General features: G+C 33.7%; 1 protein-coding gene across 1 annotated transcript in view; it reads left to right on the top strand.

Annotated features, from left to right (window-relative positions):
- Positions 1 to 21,829, top strand: part of MED23 (mediator complex subunit 23) — a 94,478-nt gene that overhangs the window by 70,131 nt on the left and 2,518 nt on the right. Inside the window, exons 15-21 of the mRNA XM_081742725.1 lie at positions 322 to 464; positions 5,901 to 6,042; positions 7,820 to 7,919; positions 9,536 to 9,772; positions 13,776 to 13,935; positions 15,690 to 15,974; positions 20,738 to 20,944. Of these exons, the coding sequence (XP_081598851.1) occupies positions 322 to 464; positions 5,901 to 6,042; positions 7,820 to 7,919; positions 9,536 to 9,772; positions 13,776 to 13,935; positions 15,690 to 15,974; positions 20,738 to 20,944 (1,274 nt within the window). The remainder of the gene's footprint in view (positions 1 to 321; positions 465 to 5,900; positions 6,043 to 7,819; positions 7,920 to 9,535; positions 9,773 to 13,775; positions 13,936 to 15,689; positions 15,975 to 20,737; positions 20,945 to 21,829) is intronic.

Below are 21,829 nucleotides of genomic sequence, written 5' to 3'. Positions count from 1 at the left end.
TTTTTTTTCTTTTATTTTTCTTTTTTTGGTCTCCTTTTAATGAATGCTTTTTTGTTTTCCAAGTTTATATCAGATAACCCTCCAATGAGTAAATCTTTTATTCAAAGAAGCTCGTTTTTATATATAGTTACAGTGTAAGGAACTCAATCTCCATACTAAACATTAGTAAATCTTTCGTGAATATAAGAACAAGTAAAGTACATGTGTATGTATTTTGTTAATTATTAATTTCTGTGTGTATATTAAATGATGTAATGTAACGAATAATTATTAGTAGATTTTATTTTATTTTATTAGATTTTATTTTATTTTTTATTTTAGGCATTAAGAACGCAAGAAGGCAGTGAAGCACAAGTATGTTTCTTCATCATTCAGCTGTTACTACTTAAAGCAGCAGAGTTTCGCAACAGAGTCCAAGAATTTGTAAAGGAGAACTCGCCTGAGCATTGGAAACAATCAAACTGGTAATTGGAATAATTAATATAGAACTTAAAGTTGTTTTACATAAAATACAAAGTCCATTGAATGATATTGCTAAACAAACAAACAAAACAAAAAAGTAGATGATGAGGTGAATTTACCAATTTTGCGTAACAGCACACCTCCCAAATGTGCGACTTCAACGAAAGTTTAAGGAGCGAAAAAAGTGCGGAAATCAAACTATATACATTGATTTTAAGAGTAAATGGTGTGGACTGTTCACAGAGCAGACTATGTACAGGGTGGGCGGGAAGTCCCTTTACATTATACAATATGACAAGTTACTGTTTTCGTTAATATCTTATTACTATTGTTGTTGTATTATTGTTCGTAGTTTAGTTTAATGTTTATTCATTTATTATTATTACTATTAATAATAATAATAATAATAGAATAATATTAATGCACTTTGGGGTATAATAAAAGAAGAGGTGTGTAACTATCACCCTGTTATGCTGAAGCGGATGCACACAAGAACATGACGATATCAACCTTTGCATCTAACGTGGAGCGCGTTACACTGATCTTGTTAATTAATAAAAATCGACTAAAATGTACAAATAATAATGCTAAAACTCTACTAATACATGTCAAATTACAGTAATACTAATGTGAAGAAACTTGTCACAAAGGTTACACAAGAACAGTAACTCGTAATAATTATGTAAAGAGACTTTTCGCTTACCCTGTAGGTTAATGGTTATCGCACCAACACGTAGGTCGAACACCAAGGTTCGATCACCGATTCAGTCCATCATTTTGTTTTTTTTTTTTCACTCTGAATTTTCAACAAAATATAGATTTCATTTACTGTTCTTTTACTGTCATTTTATGAAGAGGGAATACCTTTCGTAAGACTGGTATGAGAATTACGTTTTCGATGCAAAACCTTTTGTTATCACAACTATTACCTATTAAAAAGCTACTGGAATATTATACGTACTATATGGTTTGTTTTACTATACGAACTCGAGTTTGTTTTACTATACGAACTTCATGTTAGCTACAGTCATCCGTAAAATGATGTAACACAAATTTTTCCCCAATAACTTATTTATTTTCTTTGTATGTTCTGTATTTTAAGGCATCTTTGGAAAAATATGGTGGTAAAATAGGTATTTAAAACCTAAGCAAAAATAATGTGAAATAAAATATAATAAATATAGCAAAAACACAAATCGAAAGCAAAGCACTAAGTTATGTGCATCAAAGGTCATTGAAATGACAAGAAAATAACGAGCATTTTGGAGAGAACTATACGTATTTCATGGAGGTATAATGGTTCAGTGGTAGAGCGCTCACTTTGTTCTAGAGTCCCTGGATCGACCCCAGATCAAGTGGTTGCTGGTGGACTTCATCGTGTCCGTAGGTTTTTTGTGGGTTCTCCCGTTTCCATCCACATCTCATTCCATCTGTTTTTTCATTATCTTTCACTTTCATTAATCATTCTTTTTTCTTTAGCCTAAAGTGCATCACCGTGGAACCTCCGTGGAACTTCCACAGACGTAGTTTTTATTCGACATTTTGGTTTTACTAATGATGGCAAACATCAGGTGAAATTCACACTTAATGTTGAAAACTATTAATAACGCATGAGATAAAACCTTTTAATGAAATACATGTAAGTTTTCGAAAACTGTGGTGATGTGGGGAAAATTGTGCTTCCATGTGATGTTTACAACCATTAATAAATACCAAATATCAAATAAAAACCACGTAGTGTCATTTGGAAACAAAAGTTCTACCAAGTTGGCAACACTGCCAACCGAATTGCAACGCACGTAAAAATCATATTGATACAAATCAACTTTCTGAACTTTATCAAAGCTTTAACACACAGTTTCTGATTTAACGCGAAATATATATTTTATTTTCTATTGTCCCGGGACGATTTTGAGTCCCGAGTTGGAAACCCTCTAACTCGAAAACTAAGCGGAATTCGACTCATGTTTATAGGAACTTTTCTACTGGATTTGATGTCAGGATTCATCTCTCAAAATTTTCATACTCCATTTCAATTCGCCTTGTGTATAGGATCTAAATGTCCATAGGAAATATTTACATTTCAAGTACAAAAATCGAAATTTCAATAATTAATTGTGAATGTTAGGGGCTGCAGCCGCATGAACGGTTAACGGATATTAAATACTTAGGTACTTCTCCAATACATGTAAAAAATTCAGATTTTTAAAAGGTGGGGATTTTGAGAAAATGGCGTCCAAACATGGCATCTTAATGAAATTTTCAGCTTTTCATCATGCTATAACGTGGGATGTAATAATCAGAAACATAAGTCCTGTACATTTTCAAGAGACCTTATGGAGTAGATTTCGACGCTAGAAGCAGATGGTTGATATTGCTCGTGAAGACAGAAAAAAAAAAGTTAGCAAAAATTTCAGCAATGGTTGACATTGCGAGTGAATTGCACGATTCCTATTGGACCAATGTACGAATTTTGGCCCTCCACCGAAACATACAACTTTATACTCTTCCTGCTATTGCGATTATGTTACTAAGCACACTCGTTTCTCAACAACAAAACTTTTAATTTGACATGTTTTTCAGTTTTTCGAGCAATCCGAGAGGAGGACAGCCATTTTAAAAGGCTGTATATCGAAGGAAAAATTTTTTTCAGCAAAAAGAAAAAATATGGGTCTAATTATATTGCATGTAGATCCCATATATAAAAAATAAATGAAATCTGAGACTATGATGGGGACCAATTGTGGTTTGCCTGGACGATTTGAAATGAAATCCGTCATAATCAATCTGGAGAATGATAAATATGGGAGCAGAACGGTAGATTCGGAGGCTTGCACCAAGCCGTTGGGGGAATGGGCACTCCTGTGTAGATTGCGGAAATATGCTACTAATTGTGGTACTGTTGCAACAAGATAAGAATTACGTGATTCTACTCAAGTCCCCAGTGATAACGCTAATGCTTATATGATTGTTTTATATGTATATTGTTGGGAATATTAAATGTATCATGTTAGTAGAAAATAATTTCAGTATTGTTAAAATCTGTAATTATTAACCACTGGAAGCCCGAATTTTTTAAATACAAATAAATGAAATATTCAGTTAGAGTATAACTGTGCTTTGTGTTATTATTGGTTTTGATTGTGGCTAAAGATGATTGTAGTATGTTAATATACTTCGTAACAAGAGTTCTATTTATGAGGTGTTACCAATAAGTATTTGAATGAAGGCGCATATATTATACTAAGAAGGATATTTGGTTTATGTACAAGGACTGAATTGACAGTTATTACTTATATAGGATTCTGAGAGTTACCATGGACAGGTTGAGCATGACGTATTTCCGCCAGTGTTTGTTGTTCATTTGCTCGTGCACAGTTCATTTTGCATATGAAACTTACAATGGCTATATTTTGAATTCACTTATAGAGTGAGTTAAATAATACACAATGGAATAGCAATATTAAAATGTTATAAAATCTTGAAATGTGTACAAATTATAGTAATGATTTTGGTGATAGTAATAGTATAACTGACAGTTTAAGTTGCTGGAAACCGAGGTCAAGAAAGTTTCTGACATAGCACAAATAGGAAAGAATGAAAGAAAACACACATGAAACACTGTCACACTGGTCACAGACACAATAACATATCGTGCTACTGATAAAAAATACTTAAATTTCGTTTGCGCAAGGCAGGCCTACAGAAAGAGTGAAATATCAAAATGAGGTGCCAATTCCATTACGCAATTGATAGTAAAATTAAGACAAGAAAGTTAATCTCTTAGAAACTTAGCAGACACAGTAAAGAAACCGCATTCTACAGTACAGTACATCCTAACATGCATACGGCAACAAATCGTTCGTGCATTGGCCGTCCGACAAAATTGAAAGGTCATCATAAAGCCGTTATTTTAAAAACTATTTAGAAACGAACCCAAACAAGTGCTTCAAAACTATCTAGTATAATTGAAGCTGACTGTGGTATACAAGTGGTTCCTAAAGCTGTTCACAATATCAGAAAGGTGGGCTCAGCGATCGCGTAGCCAGCGTGCAGAGTTCGCAAAATCTCATGTGGGCAACCAAATATTCTGGAATTCTGTTTTATTTAGCGATGAGAGCAAATTCAACATACATGGATCCGACGGAAGAGTTACTATGCGGAGGAACCAAATATGCACATGAAAGTGAAGCACCTGTGTCCTACTCTGGAGCATGGAGGTGGTAGTTTTCTCGTTTGGGGATGCATGAGTGCAGCTGGAGTAGGAAATTTACACTTTATCGAAAGTATAATGGATCAACTTGCTTACGTAAAATCCTAAAACAGAATCTCCGCAACAGTGCAATGAAACTGAATATTGGCATCTTCTTTATATTCTAGTAAGATAATGACCTTAAACGTACTACACAAAAAGTGATTATATAATGTACCAAAACAACTTCATACTCCACAATCTCCTGGCTGCAATCCCATTGAGCATCTTTGGGATGAATTAGGAAGACGCACAGAAACAAAAACGCATTACGTGAAGAGTGAAGGAAAATCCATCTTTCATCTATATTAAAAAAAAAAAAAAAAAAAAAAAAAAGAAGAAGAAGAAGAAGAAAATGGTCACAACAATGCAGAAAACGAATGAGAGAAATATTTTGAAGGCCAATGGAGGACCAATCAATGACTAACTCAGTCACAACGCAAATAATATCGAGTTTTTTGTGGGTACACCACCTTTTGTTTTTGCAGTATTGTCAGTATTCCGTGTGTATTTGATTTTCTTCTGCATTATCGGTTCCAAATGTTTTATTTTGTTATGCACATACCAATGCACATCTCTTTTCATTATAATATTCACAGTGGATCAAAAAAAGTTTCTGTGCAGAAGTGACAATATCACTTGATTCATCGATTGTAACAGAAATTTACTTAACATATAATCTAGTATAGTGTCATTATAAAACAAAATAAGCAGTGACAGATGATTTTGTGACTTAAAATAGTAACTCAACTCTAACCTTAAAATGGAGGTATTATTTCAAAAAGACATGTCTTGCTTTAGTGTTCTGCTAAATGAAATTCTAGTCCACACACCTACCGTGGCTAGTGAAACTGTCAAGCCAGAAAAGCAAGGTAGGGTAGCCAGTTCATTTCAAGGAAATATAGTCCATAGTCCATAACATTTTAGTTTAATATAAAGTCAGGTATGTTCATTTCTGACTATTGTATTTGAAAAGTTGTCATTTCGATAGCGGCACAAGTTTAAACTTGAAAGTGTATTGTAGCCAGTTGTGATCTGTTGAGTTTGAAAGATCTCCTCCTCCTCCTTCTTCTTCTTCTTCTTCTTCTTCTTCTTCTTATTATTATTATTATTATTATTATTATTATTATTATTATTATTATTATTATTATTATTATTATTATTATTATTATTATTATTATTTCAGGCATGAGAAGCATCTTGCATTTCATCGTAAATATCCTGAAAAATTCGCACCGGAAGGAATTTTGGAACAGAGCGGAGGACCTTCATCTTCGTATCACTCTCTTCCTGTGTATTTCGGAAATGTGTGCCTTAGGTTTTTACCCGTAAGTATTTCACTTTTTGTGTGTTCATTAATTATCAATTAAGTTGAACATACCTAACACCAACACCTAAATAATTCTATAATGTTATGAGTGTTAAAAAAAAAAAAATTAAAAAATGAGACATTTATCAATCAATAGATATTACTGAGCAAAAGCAAACCACTTGGCGTAGCAGCCCATTTTGAGGGCATGAGCCGCTTCAACACCATCTGTCAGCAACCGGCTGAACTACGTTGTCTAGCGATGAGCACGTGGTCAGCACGCTACATCGCACTGTCACTAAGCGGCGTATCGGGAGCTTTCTAGAACTAGTGGTCGTTACGTCGTTCATTCATGTGGTTCCCCAGTTGGCCTCACGACGCTGGACGAACGCCGAAAATTGGAAAGCACTGGCGGGAAATCAAACCCAGGACCACGTGGACGTGAGTCCGACGCTCTAACCACTAGATTACGTTGTCCCCTAGGTATAACTAAACTAAATAAAAATAGTTGCCTTTGATTTTTTTTCAAGGTACATTGTTAATAGCATATTTGGCCTTTACTTTTACTTCGAACGAAGATAGGTGTAAAGAAAATGCTTTGCCAAGAAAGAAAGAAAAAAAAACTTGACGCTATTATGACCACACATGTTGAAATAGTGTTTTGGAATTCTGAAATTTATTCAAATCAAAATGTCTGTATTCTATATATTAAAAGGCGCCATGTCCTTTTTAGCCAGCAGTTCAAAAGAGACTTGTAAAATTTTTTCTCTTCTCTTAGGGTTAACAGTTTCGAAATTCGTGAAAGTGAGTGAGATGTTCGCCTTCTGTGTAACACGAAGTCTTTCTGTTCCGTAAACTAAACTGACGTGCATATACTTCCAATGCCTTAAAATAGGCTTCCCCTCTATTGAATCCGTGCAAGTAAATGTTTGTATTATCTGAATCAAAGAGCTCTTACATACGAAATATTGTTCCTTGATGTTTAACGATTGAAAATCATCTTATAGTAATAAGAAATAGCACGTAATAATAAGTTTTTCACACAACTTATTGATATATTAAGATCACTCAGTAAAACTTATAAAATTGTACTGTTAGTAAGTACGTCCGTTACTTCACATGATTACTCTGACCATAGCGAATTTTTAAATTATATTTTTTGCAGTAGATAGCTAGAGCGATCATCTCGACGAGTTCGTTAATGGAATCAATCCATTAGCATCTTCACGAGTAAGTGTGACGTTAACAGTGGCTATCGATTTCCCATTTAAATTTATAACGTTCCCTAGCTTACATGCAACTTACACAGTAGCAAAAAATATTTATTGCCTACATTAAAGGGACATGTATCTTCTCTTACATCAATTATCTTGGGCGTGTTCATTAATGGAGTCAATCCATTAACATCTTCACGGGTAACAATGACTTTAACGGTGGTTCTTCACATCCCGTTCAAAGTCTGTAACATTCACTAGCTCATATCCAACCTCACAGTAGCAAAGAAATAATTGTTGTCTATGTTAAAAGGGTATGGGATCGTGTGATCTTTCTGTCTTAGCAGAGTTAATTTAACTTTTTACGGTATTTGTAGTTCATAGAGTGACAGCATGGTAATAGGTAGCTTAAAACCATCCGAAAGAATATATTTCTAAAAGGGAAAGATTTATTCAAAGTGGGTTAGTAGTTTCGGAAATTATTTCGAACCAGCTCACAAATTATCTTTTCGTAATATAATATAAGAGTAAAATATCAAATGTTGGACATGACTTATATTTTTTTTTCCCTTCCTATTCAAGGTTTTCGATATTGTGATACATAGATACCTAGAAATTCCACCTGTAACAAAGTCTTTGGAGACATTGCTGGAACACCTAGGCTGCCTGTATAAGTTTCACGGTAAGAAGTCATTTGAATTTAATTAAGAAAAGCGCGAGAACATAAATTTCTCACTCATATTTCTGTTATTAGGAAAAATGGTAAATTGTCCTCATTTTTGTGGAATGTGCATGTGTATTACTTAGTTCTCCGTAAGTTCATCGCCTACGTTTCGTGAAATTTCACTGCAATATACCATCTTCATTCTTATGTTTTCAATGCTGCATGATCTTTGTGCGTCGACCGTCTAACTGAATATTTGATTCTGTATGTGATTTTTGATGTTTCACTCTTGGAGAAACTAATTTCCAATATTTTCAGTAATATGGTTGTATTTCAAAAGATCAACGAACCCAGACTCAATATGTCGGAAATTGTTAATTATTATCATTGTAAGATATGTTTGTTGTTAATGAAATTTCTAGTTTAGTGTCCCGTGGTTATGCCTTGTATACAAAAGGAAAATTGAATGATTATGAAAAGATTGGTAGAGTGAGGATTTGGGAGGAAACGGGAGTAGCCCGAGAAAATCCATGAACCGGTTGTTTTAAAAAAACTGTAGGTGTGGATATTATCTTTTGCTTTCGCTTGTGCAGTGAAATATCATGTTGGTGAATCATTCCCCAAAGTGCAGTTGGATCAAAAAGTCATTTTCAACGCACAAGTAATTCCAACTTTTTTTCTTTCTTTTTTCGTTCTCGCTAGTTTCAATTTTATCGCAGTTTTCTGTCCTGCATAAAGTTAGGGTACTTGATCACACAAGTAAAAAGAGTTTGGAAAACGGTTACTCATATTTGAGCTTCTGTGTTTTCATTGTAATGTATTTTAATTTCAAAAGAGATTTGTTTCAGAAGTGCTTATGAGTTAACGAAAATAGCTTATAAAGTTGTAAATTAGCGTATACACTGTGTCAATACTCAGTGGATAGCTGGGCTAATTTCATTGAATTCTTAACTGTAAATATGGGATACGCTTATAGATATCTAAGTATATTTTATACTTCGTGCTTATAATGCAAAATTTAATTAATTCTTATCACTTTCAAAGAGACATTTACACCCTTAAACTTAAAAAAGATTATACAAATTTCAATGGATAGCCCCAGTGTAAACTGCATTATTACATGTCTTTAAGTCGGATATTAAGACTTCGCCAAATGACCTGTAAGTTAATTACTTTGCATGGAGCATTTAAGGCTGCAGTAGAGGTAACGAACTGGAGAATCGTTGAATTTCTAAGAGCTGTACATAACTTATTTAAGGATGTTCGAGCTTATCGTGTCAAGTATACTCCTATAGAGGTTCTGAAAATATTCCAGTGAAGTGAAGTACTTGCTTCAGAAACAGAATCTTTCCTCATTATATTTTAGAATTTTTATTTTTAAAAGGAAGGAAGTCAGATCAGTTTTAAAATAAATAATAACAAACACAGAATATTTTTCAAAGGATCGGCTACAATAAAAACTGTTACTCAATTTTCTTTTCAAAAAATGGCAATCAATCAATACATAAATATTATAGCAGAAAATTTTATTTTTATTTTTCACGTACTTTTCAGATACACCAAAATATTTATTAGAGTTTGTGAATATGTTCAAGAAGAATTTACATTTGTATTAATTTCTTGTGTATTTTCAGATCGGCCAGTGACATATTTGTACAATACTCTCCACTACTATGAGAGGAAGCTACGAGATAGACAAGCATTGAAACGTCGACTGGTGTCTGCTGTTTTGGGGTCTTTGCGAGACATCCGTCCTCCTGGTTGGAGTTTGTCTGAGCCATATCAGGCCTACATGCAGAAACTGCCGGATGACATAAACTGGGTTCCAGAATTAGATTATTACATCAGACTAATAAGAAGAATCGTTGAGAGTATCCTTACATTTTGGAAATTTCGGCTTTCTGTGGTTTGTTACTTTGTTTGGCGTTCAGTAAACCAGGTGGCTTTTATACATTTTTCGCAGAATACATCTATTTCTTGTGAATATTTTGAACAAACATTCTGCATTTCTGCACAGTGCCAGTATGTATTGAACGATGTTTTTAAAAAAATGTTTTTGAACACTTTTTAACACACACACTGGTATTGTATGAAAATAATACAATTTAAGACAGACACTCTTTGAGATGTTGCATATTACGTTTCGGTTTATATTATTTGTGCATTAATTTTGTATAGACTAATAGAACATTCTTTGCTGTGAAAAATTATAGTTGCATTCAAACTATATTCGTTTTAATGGAGATTAAAATGGAAATAAATTTAAGTTATGCGTTTAACTGGCCACGGTTATGCCTGTTATGCGTAAATAAATTATAATATTTCTGTTGCTTTTTTAAAGATACAAAGGTAGTGCAAATTGAATACTACTACGCAGTAGTACGGTCATATTGTAACGTTTGAAGTCAATAAAACGGAATAATTTTGAAGAAAAGTGCCACAGATCTTTACAGACTCGGGCTCATGATTATTCAGAAAGAAGTGAACCTACGAAAATAGTTCTTTCCTTATAATTTCATCAAATACATAGTCTAATAATATGATTTTGGTTGATTGATCAGGTATTTAATAACGTTTGGCGTTCTAAGTTGTTGTTCCTATACTATATCCGTAATTACAGATATTTTTTTATCAGCTGAGGTAACGCTACTACGGAATACATCTGGAAAGCTTGGTGTTAACTGGCAAAGAGAAACAAGTTAAATCTACAAAGAACTGTGGCAAACCAGATAATTCTTTGTAGTTCGGTCATGTGCTGGCAGCACAGCTTTCATGGACATTATTTTTGTTCTAGACCAAATTGTTCTTTTAATTCTGGTGTAATGAAATTACAAATTAAATCAACTTTTCTTATCAGCAGCAGAACTGCCAAAAAGGCATTATTGGCCACATGCGAACTATTAAAGAATCTAATTTTTCCTCCATTACAAAGCGTTAGCCGCTTTCAGTTATCACAGGATTAAAAAAAAAAAAAAGTGTTCTTATCTTGAATAATGTTACCCTTAAACCTTGACCGTCGGAGAAAAACACGTGCTAACAATTCGGTTACAAAGATATTTTAACAACATGATGAAACATACGTTATAAAGAGACATACAAACGAATAAATGGGGAGAACTTAATCACGTGGAACTTCACGATAGTGTATGTCAGGAATATCTTATGAATAAGATAAAGACGTTGAAGTTGAGCGGAATATGTTACTGATATGAGAAAGACACCTGCGATGCGTAGTGTGTGTGTGTGTGTGTATGTGTTGGATTTTTTTTTTTTTTTTTTTTTTTTTTTGGTCTGTTTTTAAGGACGGTGGATAATACAAATTATAATTAAGTGGGTTTTGTACAGCGATGAACCACAGAAGTTCTTTAGTCGCAGAGTTAATGTGACGAAGGAGGCAATAAAATTTCAAAAAAATTCAAAAAAAGTGTAATTGTTTCAAGAGGAAACTGCTACAAACTTCAGTCGGCAATTTTTTAAGAAGTTTGGTTTACCAAAAACTTTTGCATGTGCAGTTTGTCTGGAAGAGAGAAATTCTCGAGAACTGCTGATCCAAAGATATAGACAATCAACAATTGATTCCTCATGTATTCCAATGAGAGTAATTACGGATATTATCCTTGCTAGATAAGATTACCTGCAGTACTGTTGAGATTAACGCGTTAGTACAAGGTTCGATTAATAAGAATGTACAATCCTTAATAACTCCACAGTGATAACCATCAGAAGAAGCTGATGCAATAAAGACTGGGATTTAAACCTATAAAAGACCTTTAAATTGCTAAGTTTTCCATTATATATTTTCAAAGGTTCAGATATTTTATGCTGGATCTTTTTATTTTCCATTAAAATCATCTCAAAAGCTCGGGTTGTATTATATTTGAGGTTATTCTTTACATATTCAGGCCAATACGATATGTAGACATTAGCCATTTTACACATATTAATTCAGTAATTGAGATCCCAGCCTTCGCCAAGTGGACTCTGTGGTGGACAAACACCGTGTGCGTGGGTTTTCTCGGGGTTCTCCCGTTTCCTCCCACTTTCTTCATTCCACCATTTCGTTTATTACTCATCATCACCGTCTCCTTTAGCCTAACCGGCATAATCGTGGGACGTAAAACTCAAAGATTTCATTTCATTTCATAATTCAGTAATTGAGTTGATTTCACATATATCAGCCTGTCCCCGTGTTGATTCGGGCGAAGACGTAATATATGGCTGTTGTTCCGTTAGAGTAGACGTTCGAGCCTGTATAAAAATAAAATCCTTCACGTTCTGTGAAACAAACCAACAAAAATAGTCTCAATAGATTAAGTCGGAGGAACCTAAAGACGAAAGAAATAACATTCGCCGAAAGAACGCAAAACATCTTTTTGCCGTTGTTTATCATCTTCATATAACTCTTGCGCGCTATAGTAGCCGTAGTTGAAAATATTTTCCTGAGGCTATTTAAACAAAGCTTTTACATATACTTATTTCTGTTTGTATTAAGCACTATCTTAGATACAGAAGGTCGTTTCTAGTTTGTAGTAACGAATTTGGCAGCCTTACCAGCTTACATAGTGCAACAACATCAGCAATTGTGCACGGTGTGCAAGCTTTATCTTGATAGATATCCTCGTGGATCTCAGTTTTCACTGAAGGAGACTGCGTTGAAGCACAGTCTGATCATGTCTGTTCCATTTCTTTTGGCAAACTTTTCAAAGACCATCGAGGGTGAGCGGCTGTCGCTTGCCCAACACAAGTTTCAAAAATGGATACCCACAAAAATCTATGGAGAATTTCACAGAAATATCTTTAAAAGGGATTGATCAGTTTCCGTTTCACGTACCATCCGTTCTATGTGTGTCACAGTTGAATTTTTCGTATGACTAGACGCCTTGTCCTGGTGAGCGACAACGCGTAATGTGTCGTTGCCATGTAAGGATGGAATATCGTAGCGGTATAGTTGTCCCAAATGTTCGTCTAGTAATAAGTTGTGTTGACTTAGACTTTTTATCCACTTAGCAGTGACCACCAATAGTCAAAACCGCCTTGAAAACTTGCCGCACATTCAAGTACCCAGTCACAACTGGAGCCACTTCTGGAATCACGAGGCGGCAGAATATAGATATTCACATTCAAAAAGTACACCCATTCCTTATCCAAATTTCACCTGTCACCTGGAAGTTGCAGTTCGTACAGCTTCATCTTTCTCTTTATGATACGTAGGTGACGGAGCATTATGAATTCAAGCCTTATGCTTCTTTATCAGATGCATGTCTTAAACGCAATTATGTGATTTACGGTCGCTACGGAATGTTGTACTGTCCTCTGCTGTTGTTTGAGACAGTGGGTTCTCATGTCTCATATAATCTCTGTGCTGAAAGGAGGATTAAAATCCAAATGAGTCAATCTCAGGTTGCATCAAGGAACGCGCTTTTTGTATTACATCAAGAGTACGGCCTGGGCTTATATATATGATACACAATGTTCAATATTGGAGGGCTCAACAACAGTAGAGATATCCGTTTTATTGGAATTCATCACAGCGTTTACGTCTTTCTTTGGCACACGGAAATCTTTCCCAAAAGGCTGTAATTTTGGAGCTATATGATCACTCACATCCACATTAGCCATTCTTCCTGCAAGGCGAAACAGAACACTTCCAAACTACCTGAAGTAACTTCTAGGCGTCTTCACGCATGCTGTTACGTAGCGATCCAATTCGTTATCATATACCTGAAATGACCTTATATAGTAATGTATATATTTTGTGTGTGTGTGAAAAGAAAATTATTTATAATCACTGTATAAATGGAAACACCCACATTATTATTGCTGCTCTATTTGTAAGTAAATAACTTGCGATGAATTCCTTAACCAATGTTTCAGCTATGTCAGGTAAATCTCATTTTCCATCAACGGATTGGCGATTCAATGAGTTCCCAAATCCAGCAGCTCACACGCTGTATGTAACATGTGTGGAACTCATGGCATTGCCTACCCAACCAAATACCGTAGGAAGTAACCTCTTGGATGTCATAATAAAGGGGTACGTAAACATCCAAAATAATTTATTTGATATTAAAACGTTCGGTAATTTTTCAAATTTGTGTATTTACTACTGACAATTACAGTGAATATAAGAAAGATGTACACTCATGTCCAAAATGATTGTCGCGTGTCTATAACTGTCTTCTTGTAAGAATATAATTTGATAATTATTTTGCAGGGTACTTTTAATACTGATATTATGTGTATAATCGGAAAATGTATATTTGAGGTAAATTTCATAGGAAAAGAATTATAAATACGAAAATTAGAATGAGTAAAACAAAATGTTACTAAATGGAGAAGAAAGTTTTATTTTTGTTTTATTATTCTTATTTACTGCTCTTTTGACATGAAATTTGCCACATAAATGTCTTTGCCGATTATACACATACTAACATTGTAAGAAATACCGGGCGAATCCGTTATCAAATTATGTTCCTACAATCACATATTTATAGATATACGACAATAATTTTGGACATGAGTGTACATGTAAGATAGATCAATATATAAGTCATAAAGTGAAATATTTTCAAGTTGATGCAATGTAAAACAGCGTACAGAATTGTGGATAACAAACTGAAATTTCTCTGTCTCCAATGCAAATCTAATCTGGAGTTTCGCATATCAAAGGGATGCGTTCTAATCAAGAATATTAAGACAAATAAATAAATTAACTGGTAGAATAATTGTAGAAACCTTTTTTTTTAAGATGATTTCTGGTTTATGCTTTCTAGTACAATAGGCTGTAAAGGGCGCGATCTATTATTAAACTAGGATTTGAAACATCATTTAGCGTTAGATCAAAGAGTAAGAATTTATTTTTAAAAAGTCAATGACACATCTTTCAATATATTTTAAAAGTAGCAAGTGCGTCACTTGCTTGACTAAGTTGCGTTTTTTAAGTGTTTTCCGAACTGTTTCGACCACTTATTCCGTGGTCTTTTTCAATACTCACATGAAGATCAAATCACTTAATGAAAGTATCTTGCACTTTTAGTGCAAGAGTTTTAAAAATTGAGAAACTATTTCCATTAACTAACTTGAGCGTCATGTGAGTGATTTACTTGTTAAAAAAGGCCACAGGGAAAGTGGCTGAAACATTTCGCATTTCGATGTAAGTAGACGAATAGCTTTAGTGTTTTGAAATAAAATGAAATGTTCAGATTATCGTTTTGCAGTGATAATATATAGACTTAAGGATACAGATAGTAAATACAAATAAATGACAATGAAGTAAGTGGCAGAGCAAATAAAGTGGGCAGAACTTCGAACAAATCCAGAGATATGATGTTATCAACCGTAAATTTATGATCTAGACTAAAACCAGAATTCTTCGTGAGCACTCTGCCACTTAGCTACTATGTCCCCAAGAGAAGAACTGTGAATGAAGAGAGAAAGTAAGAAAAAGCTTTATTTAAATTTAAAATTATCCAGGACTTACAAATCGAACAGAATTAAGTTGGTGAAAGAAAGAGTTAGAAACTAAACTGGTGCATGTTAAAATTAAGTAAAAATTTAAAATTTTAAAATGTCTGTGATGAAGCTGCTGGAACAGTTTTCAGACGGGTGTTTTGTTAATATACACAATATTATTAAAACCTACAAGTATTTTTAGTCGTTTCAGAACGCTCTATTATACCGTTCAATCCTTTTGAATTCTCTCATGCAATATTAAACTTTAGTTTGTAGCCTTACTTAGATAATTGTATTTCAGCTAGTGTTTGTTAATTATCACGCGAAATATTTCAGGTACACTGTGATACCAAACAATCAAATTGAGTTGTGGATCAATTCGATCGGACTTGTGATGGCAGCTCTTCCTGATTCCTATTGGTCAGTATTACACGATCGCCTGGTGGAGGTTGTCAACAGCCCTGAACTCCTACAGTGGAAATATCGTAATACACCGTTCCAGCTTTTCAACTTCAATATCACTCATGATTCTCTGTTGGAAAACAAATTCTCATACACATTGGCATTGGCACATTCCATGTGGCATCATGCTGGAGTCGGACAAATTACTACAGTTCCACAGTACGTAATATTGTTGCCTATTAATATTTGCTTAACTGTATTGAATTTTTTTTTAAGTTACAGTATGTTTTCGTGTTAAATTACTGTTTTCCTCATTTTTCCTGAACGGTTTCAACCGCTTATTGTGTGGCCGTAGTGGCTGAAACCATTCAGAAATATTCTAAAGACATAAAAAAGGCAAGTCAACTTAAAATGTATCCGTTATTTCTTTAAATAGACATTTTGCTCTCTCCCCTTTTATATATATATATATATATATATATCTCGAATTATTATCTGTAACTTATGCACGAAAAAACGAAAGACGTATCTGTACAGTATGTTGCCAGACTTATCTTCGCAAACAAAATATTCGCCGGAGCATAACCACATGCCTCTAGGTATGAAAAATTGGTCGAAAGTGCTAAATGTAAGATTCAGAACATACCGCTGAAAGAAAGTAGAGTTATAGTTAATACTTTCGGAGGATAATATAGCAAAATATTCCAAGTCTTTTCGTGAAATTGTTTTATAAACGAAGTGTTAATTCTTTCATGACGAGCAGTTATAGAAATAAGTTTTCAAGTTCTACGTTACGTATATTTTAGTAAAAAGCTGGGGATCGTTTCACTTATCTTGGCTTCGTATGCAGTATGCGTATTATAAATTATTGGTTTTAGTCTAAAATTTAACGTATGTACTTGATTTAATTTTTCCAACAATATCTCATAGTTAAGCTTACAACTTACAACATGATTAGTTTATTTACAATGAATGTACAGTATAGTTATATCCTCTTGAAAGTGTTGGGAATTACTGCAGTACGGTGATTCACAGTAGAACAAATGAAACCAAAATATTTTGAATTTTCAGTAATTACAAACATAAAAATAATATATTCCTCAGTGAAGAAAAAAATTAAAAACGAAGAAATATTTATATAGTTTCTTTTCTTGTAAAGTTGAACCCTTTTAATACGTAGTAGGGTTTCCTCTTCTATATTGGCTTTGTTAAGACAATCTTTTCTTGTAAAGTTGGACCCTTTTAATACGTAGTAGGGTTTCCTCTTCTATATTGGCTTTGTTAAGACAATAGAGTCACCATGTTTTGAGTTAAGAGGGCAGAATCTTTATTCATCGGAGAGAGCACATCTCAATTCTTACTTTACGAAACTTGTTCTTTTCTAATCTGTTTAAGATATTAGTCCCATGACTTCACCATAGGATTAATATTGGATAATCGAGTCAATGTTTTAAGATATTTTTTTCGTCGTAAACAAGATCCAAAACCGGAATGCTATAAACAATTATCCTGTATAAATATAAAATCATTTGTAATGTCAAGGTGAATGGAGAATTATATTTCAAAATGTCAGAACACATGTAGTTCAATGTATTGCACTATGGATAAAATACTAACACCTCACACAGAATCTTTTATATACTACCAAACTAAAATAGAACTGCACTCATGTTTCACAGTAAATTTCAGATTTTGATTTTAACACTTAATATTCTTCCTTCTCCGATACGTAGGTACATACTGGTATAATATAATACCGAAAATGGATTGCTATAAAACTGACGCAAGCAAGTGTTGTACCGTAATTATATTAGGAGAAAAAAGTACCAGCAGATGCACATGAATATACCGTAAATTCCAGCAGTAAGTTCAGTGTTTCTTTATTTTCTCTGAACTTTTTTGACGGTGCGTCTTACATCCGAGGATTTTTTCCCCCCAATTTTTCCTTCAAAAGTTGGGGGTGCGTCTTACATTTGAGGACGACTTAGATTCGCGTAAATACGGTATTTCTTCGCAAATAATTTCGTGCAGTAGATGGACAGACCCTTGAAGGACCTTATAGGACTAACTTACTGTGGAGCATTGCATAGCAGAGGAATCTGCAAGTCCAGCGCTGTAAAGAACAAAAGTAAAGTTCCATTCCCATCAGAATTGTTATTGTTTTCTTCTAAACCATAACTGGCTATACTACAATTATTCCTAGATATTGATTTTTCTTAAGATGTCCATTTTAGTAATTTCATTTGGGTAAATATGCATGTATTTTTTTTTTTTTTCTGATAGTAAAATGTTGATCAAATTTCCATGTTTCTATAATTATTCTAGCTACTTCTCGTATTATTACAGCTTCAGTAACAAACATGGTTGCTAAGCACTGTAATAAAATTATATTAGTTTGTTTATCATACAGTGAAATTATAATTATTGTATATTAAACTATTAATGAATTTTCTGGTAAATGTTTGTAGTTAGGTCCACAATTTGTATGGGTGGCTCTGGTTGCTATTGAGGTTCGTAATTAAAGCAGATGACTGATAAGGATTACCTAAGTGAAATATATTCTAATGGATGTATTCAAACACATTATGTTGGTGAGGGTGTGACGTGATAGATTTTTTTTATTTATCCGTAAAATTAGAAAATATTCTCTCCTGTTTTAGTTTGTATAAAAACTAAATGCATTTCCAGATTTTTACAAGGTTGAATTTACTCGCGATTAACGAAATTCGCCGTCATTTTCTGGAAGTTTATCATTGTTGTTTGTAACAAGAACTAAATGTTGTAGAAAAGAACAATATTTATGACCGTAATTGTTTTCTTACTCAATCGCAGAATGTTACTGAAATTTATAATTTCGTTCCGATATGTAAAAGGAAAGTAAATCGTTAATAGGAAATAGAGCGGTAAATGTCTAATATCACCTGCATTTAATTAAATTGGATAATAAGTGTGTTCGCGAAAAATAATAATAATCTATTTGTAGAATTCTTGTATATGTTCTGTATTAACTCTTGTAAATGTTTATCAACAAATTTATATTTAAATCATGGTAGAATGGTACAAGTCTATAACATGTTAGTATTTCCAAGAAATGCATGTGGAAAGAAACTACGTGAGCTGAAATAAAGTGGCCAATATAGGGTTTACCAATAAGAACGTCAGAATTTTAAAAATGAGATAAAGCGAAAATTAATACTGATAATGATTTTATTATTCCGAAAAGCAATCAATGGCATTATGTTTTTCAGATAATGTTCAACTATCCTCTTAATGTTGAACTATCCTCTCGTTCGGTAGGTGAAATTGATTGTATACATATTGCGCAGTGGTGTGCTCAATGTTCCATTCGGTTTGCAGTTTATTCTCATAGTTCTGAGACAACTTCATACAAAATAACCCAAGGTGAAGAGAATACATTATCTAAGTTCACACCACCATTTCTTGACGAAACGCTTCCGGGAAAATGTTCATGCAATAAGTCTAGGGTAATATGGTAAGTTCCTGTGCACTGTTAAATTGTCTCTGTGCGTGTTATTTGCCACGGACTATTGAACAATTCAATCTCGCCTGTAATGTCCTATTCTCACCATTCTTCAGGTTTATGGAAAGGGTGCTACATATACTTTGTAATTGATTATTTTTTGGTTCGGCCACTGATACAGACACTCCCACAGTTGAAACATCCTCGATTACCTCATATGAGATTTACTTAATCTTGACCAGCACCGACGTCGTGATGCAATTCTTCAAAAAACACATATGTACATTTAATTAATACTTCAGAAATCTCTTTAAGGGTCTTCACTACAGCGAAATTGAACTACCGCTAATTTTAGTTTTTCTGTGATATCTTCAAAACAAATTAAAATATTCTAAAAGTAGAAACGTAGTGAACTAGACAATACAATTTTGCATAAGATACCTTTACCACAATTCACCTAACTGCTTTTCGTATGCCGCTATTTACAGAATCCGCAAAAAATGCTAAATCTATCTACAGTTGCAAATCGAAAGCAGATAGATGAGTTGTGATAACGGTATCACATGCAAAATCGTGTTGTTTAGTTCATTACGTTTCTACTTTTCAAATATTTTTATTTGTTTTGAAGATATTACAGAAAAACTTAAAATTAGCGGTAGTTTAATTTCGCTGTAGTGAAGATCCTTAACAGCCATTTTTCCCAATTACATATCATAACTATCTTACATCATCATCATCATTAATGTATTTATCTATATTTATCTTCTATTATACTATGTATTGACATCAATAATCCGTCGTGGCTGTGACTGAATTCTAAAATATCCTCTTAATACATATACATACACGATTCCATAACATCGTACACTACTTCATCTGGTTGCTGGTTCTAGATACATATATATTAGATCAAAAACAAATGTAAATAATCCTAATTATACAATTGGGTCATCTTCGATACTTACATCCAGGGACCAAATAGTTTACAGATTCATATTCATCGCATACATTACCAAAATAAGATTTACACACTATCTTCGGTATATATCCAATCAACGTTCCATTTTAACTTTTTAGAATATACGTATATATTGTTGATTTCGATTCGAAAAGTTTGCATATTTTAAAATTTAGATCCCACGATATGGACCAAGATCCGTATTATATATCACGTAATGCGCTATAGCTCAGGTCTATAATAGCTGCGCATTACACGACAATCTAGTCAATGTTGCCAGAATTCGATTTCAAATGTCTGATCTTTTCATTGTAAATTCTACACTATTGGAAATATTTTGTGTGGTCTTACTGATTCATATATATGAAGTCCATTGGTATTCTGTTATTATTTTAATTTTCTCCACAATTCTGTGTAATGAAACGTTTAGGACGTAATTATGAAACGTTTTTAGGGTTTCAAGAAAGAAGTTTCATATACTTTTGCATTTTTGCTGTCTTTTTTCTGTTATTAAAAAAAATCATCCTTACGTTTTTATTTCAGATTTGTAAAGGACTCTTTGCATCCAATTGTGAAGACAGAGGAGCAGTTGTTGTTTGTCTGCCATTTGGTGGGTCCGTTCCTTCAGAGATTTAACACGGACAGGCCCAAGTGTTTGATGGATATCACAGTACAGTTATATGAGATGCTGGAACAAGTGGACAAATCGGTTACTCAAATGAAGTACATGGATCCCATATGTGATTTACTGTATCCTTCCGATTTATTACATGTATTGTTTGCTTCTACCAGTAAAATAATGCATGTTAGCTAGTAACTTTCTGAGTCTAATTCGGAGTGATTTTTCACTCCCTTTAGGATTGTGTTAATGAGGTAAGAAAGAGGAATGTTCATTATCTTGTTCGTTAGATAGCTATTCTCCCCGCGAGAAATATCTCTCAGGTGTCATGGATGTGACTGATATAGAAAGGTACGTTTTTTGTTCTAGAGAGAAGAGTTAGATAGTTTTGTGAAGTAATAATTTGACACCTACTATAATTAAATGTTAGAATCAAAATATAATTAATTAACTAACTCTGTGGTCTATGGAATCCGAAGATTCAATGGTGCATTCACAAAAGCTTTCCATTCATCTCTGTTCTTAGCCGGCTGGATCCGGTTCCTACTTTTTATTCCTATTTCTGTGAGATCAATTTTGAAATTGTCCTCCCATCTGCGGCTAGGTCTTCCTAATAGTCTTTTCCCGATTGGGTTTCCAGTGAAAATTCTGAAAGCGTTCGTGCTCCCTTCCATTCTGGTTCCATTTCTGCTCACCTGAGCCTCCTAGACTTAAATAACTCGAACAATGTTAGGCAAACAGTATAAATTATGTAGTTTATCGCTATAGAATTTCTGCTATTCTCATCACGCTTGGATCCGAATATTCGCTCAGGATTTTATTTTCAAATACTTTCAGTCTACGTTTTATCTCAACGTGAGCGAGCATGTTTCGCTATCAAAATATAACAACTACAATTCCGTTTGCTAAATATGGCTTCACCGATTAGAAATAGCATATAAAGGTCCGTTTTCGAAACATGTATGTTGTATATATTTTAAAACAGAGTTTAACCTGTTTTATTTTTTTCTCACCAA

Source organism: Thermobia domestica, chromosome 16 (genome assembly GCF_964235325.1).
Source record: "Thermobia domestica chromosome 16, izTheDome1.hap1.1, whole genome shotgun sequence".
NCBI lineage: Eukaryota > Metazoa > Arthropoda > Insecta > Zygentoma > Lepismatidae > Thermobia > Thermobia domestica.
The sequence above is the reverse complement of the archived record's forward strand: the minus strand, read 5'-3'. Positions and strand labels throughout refer to the sequence as shown.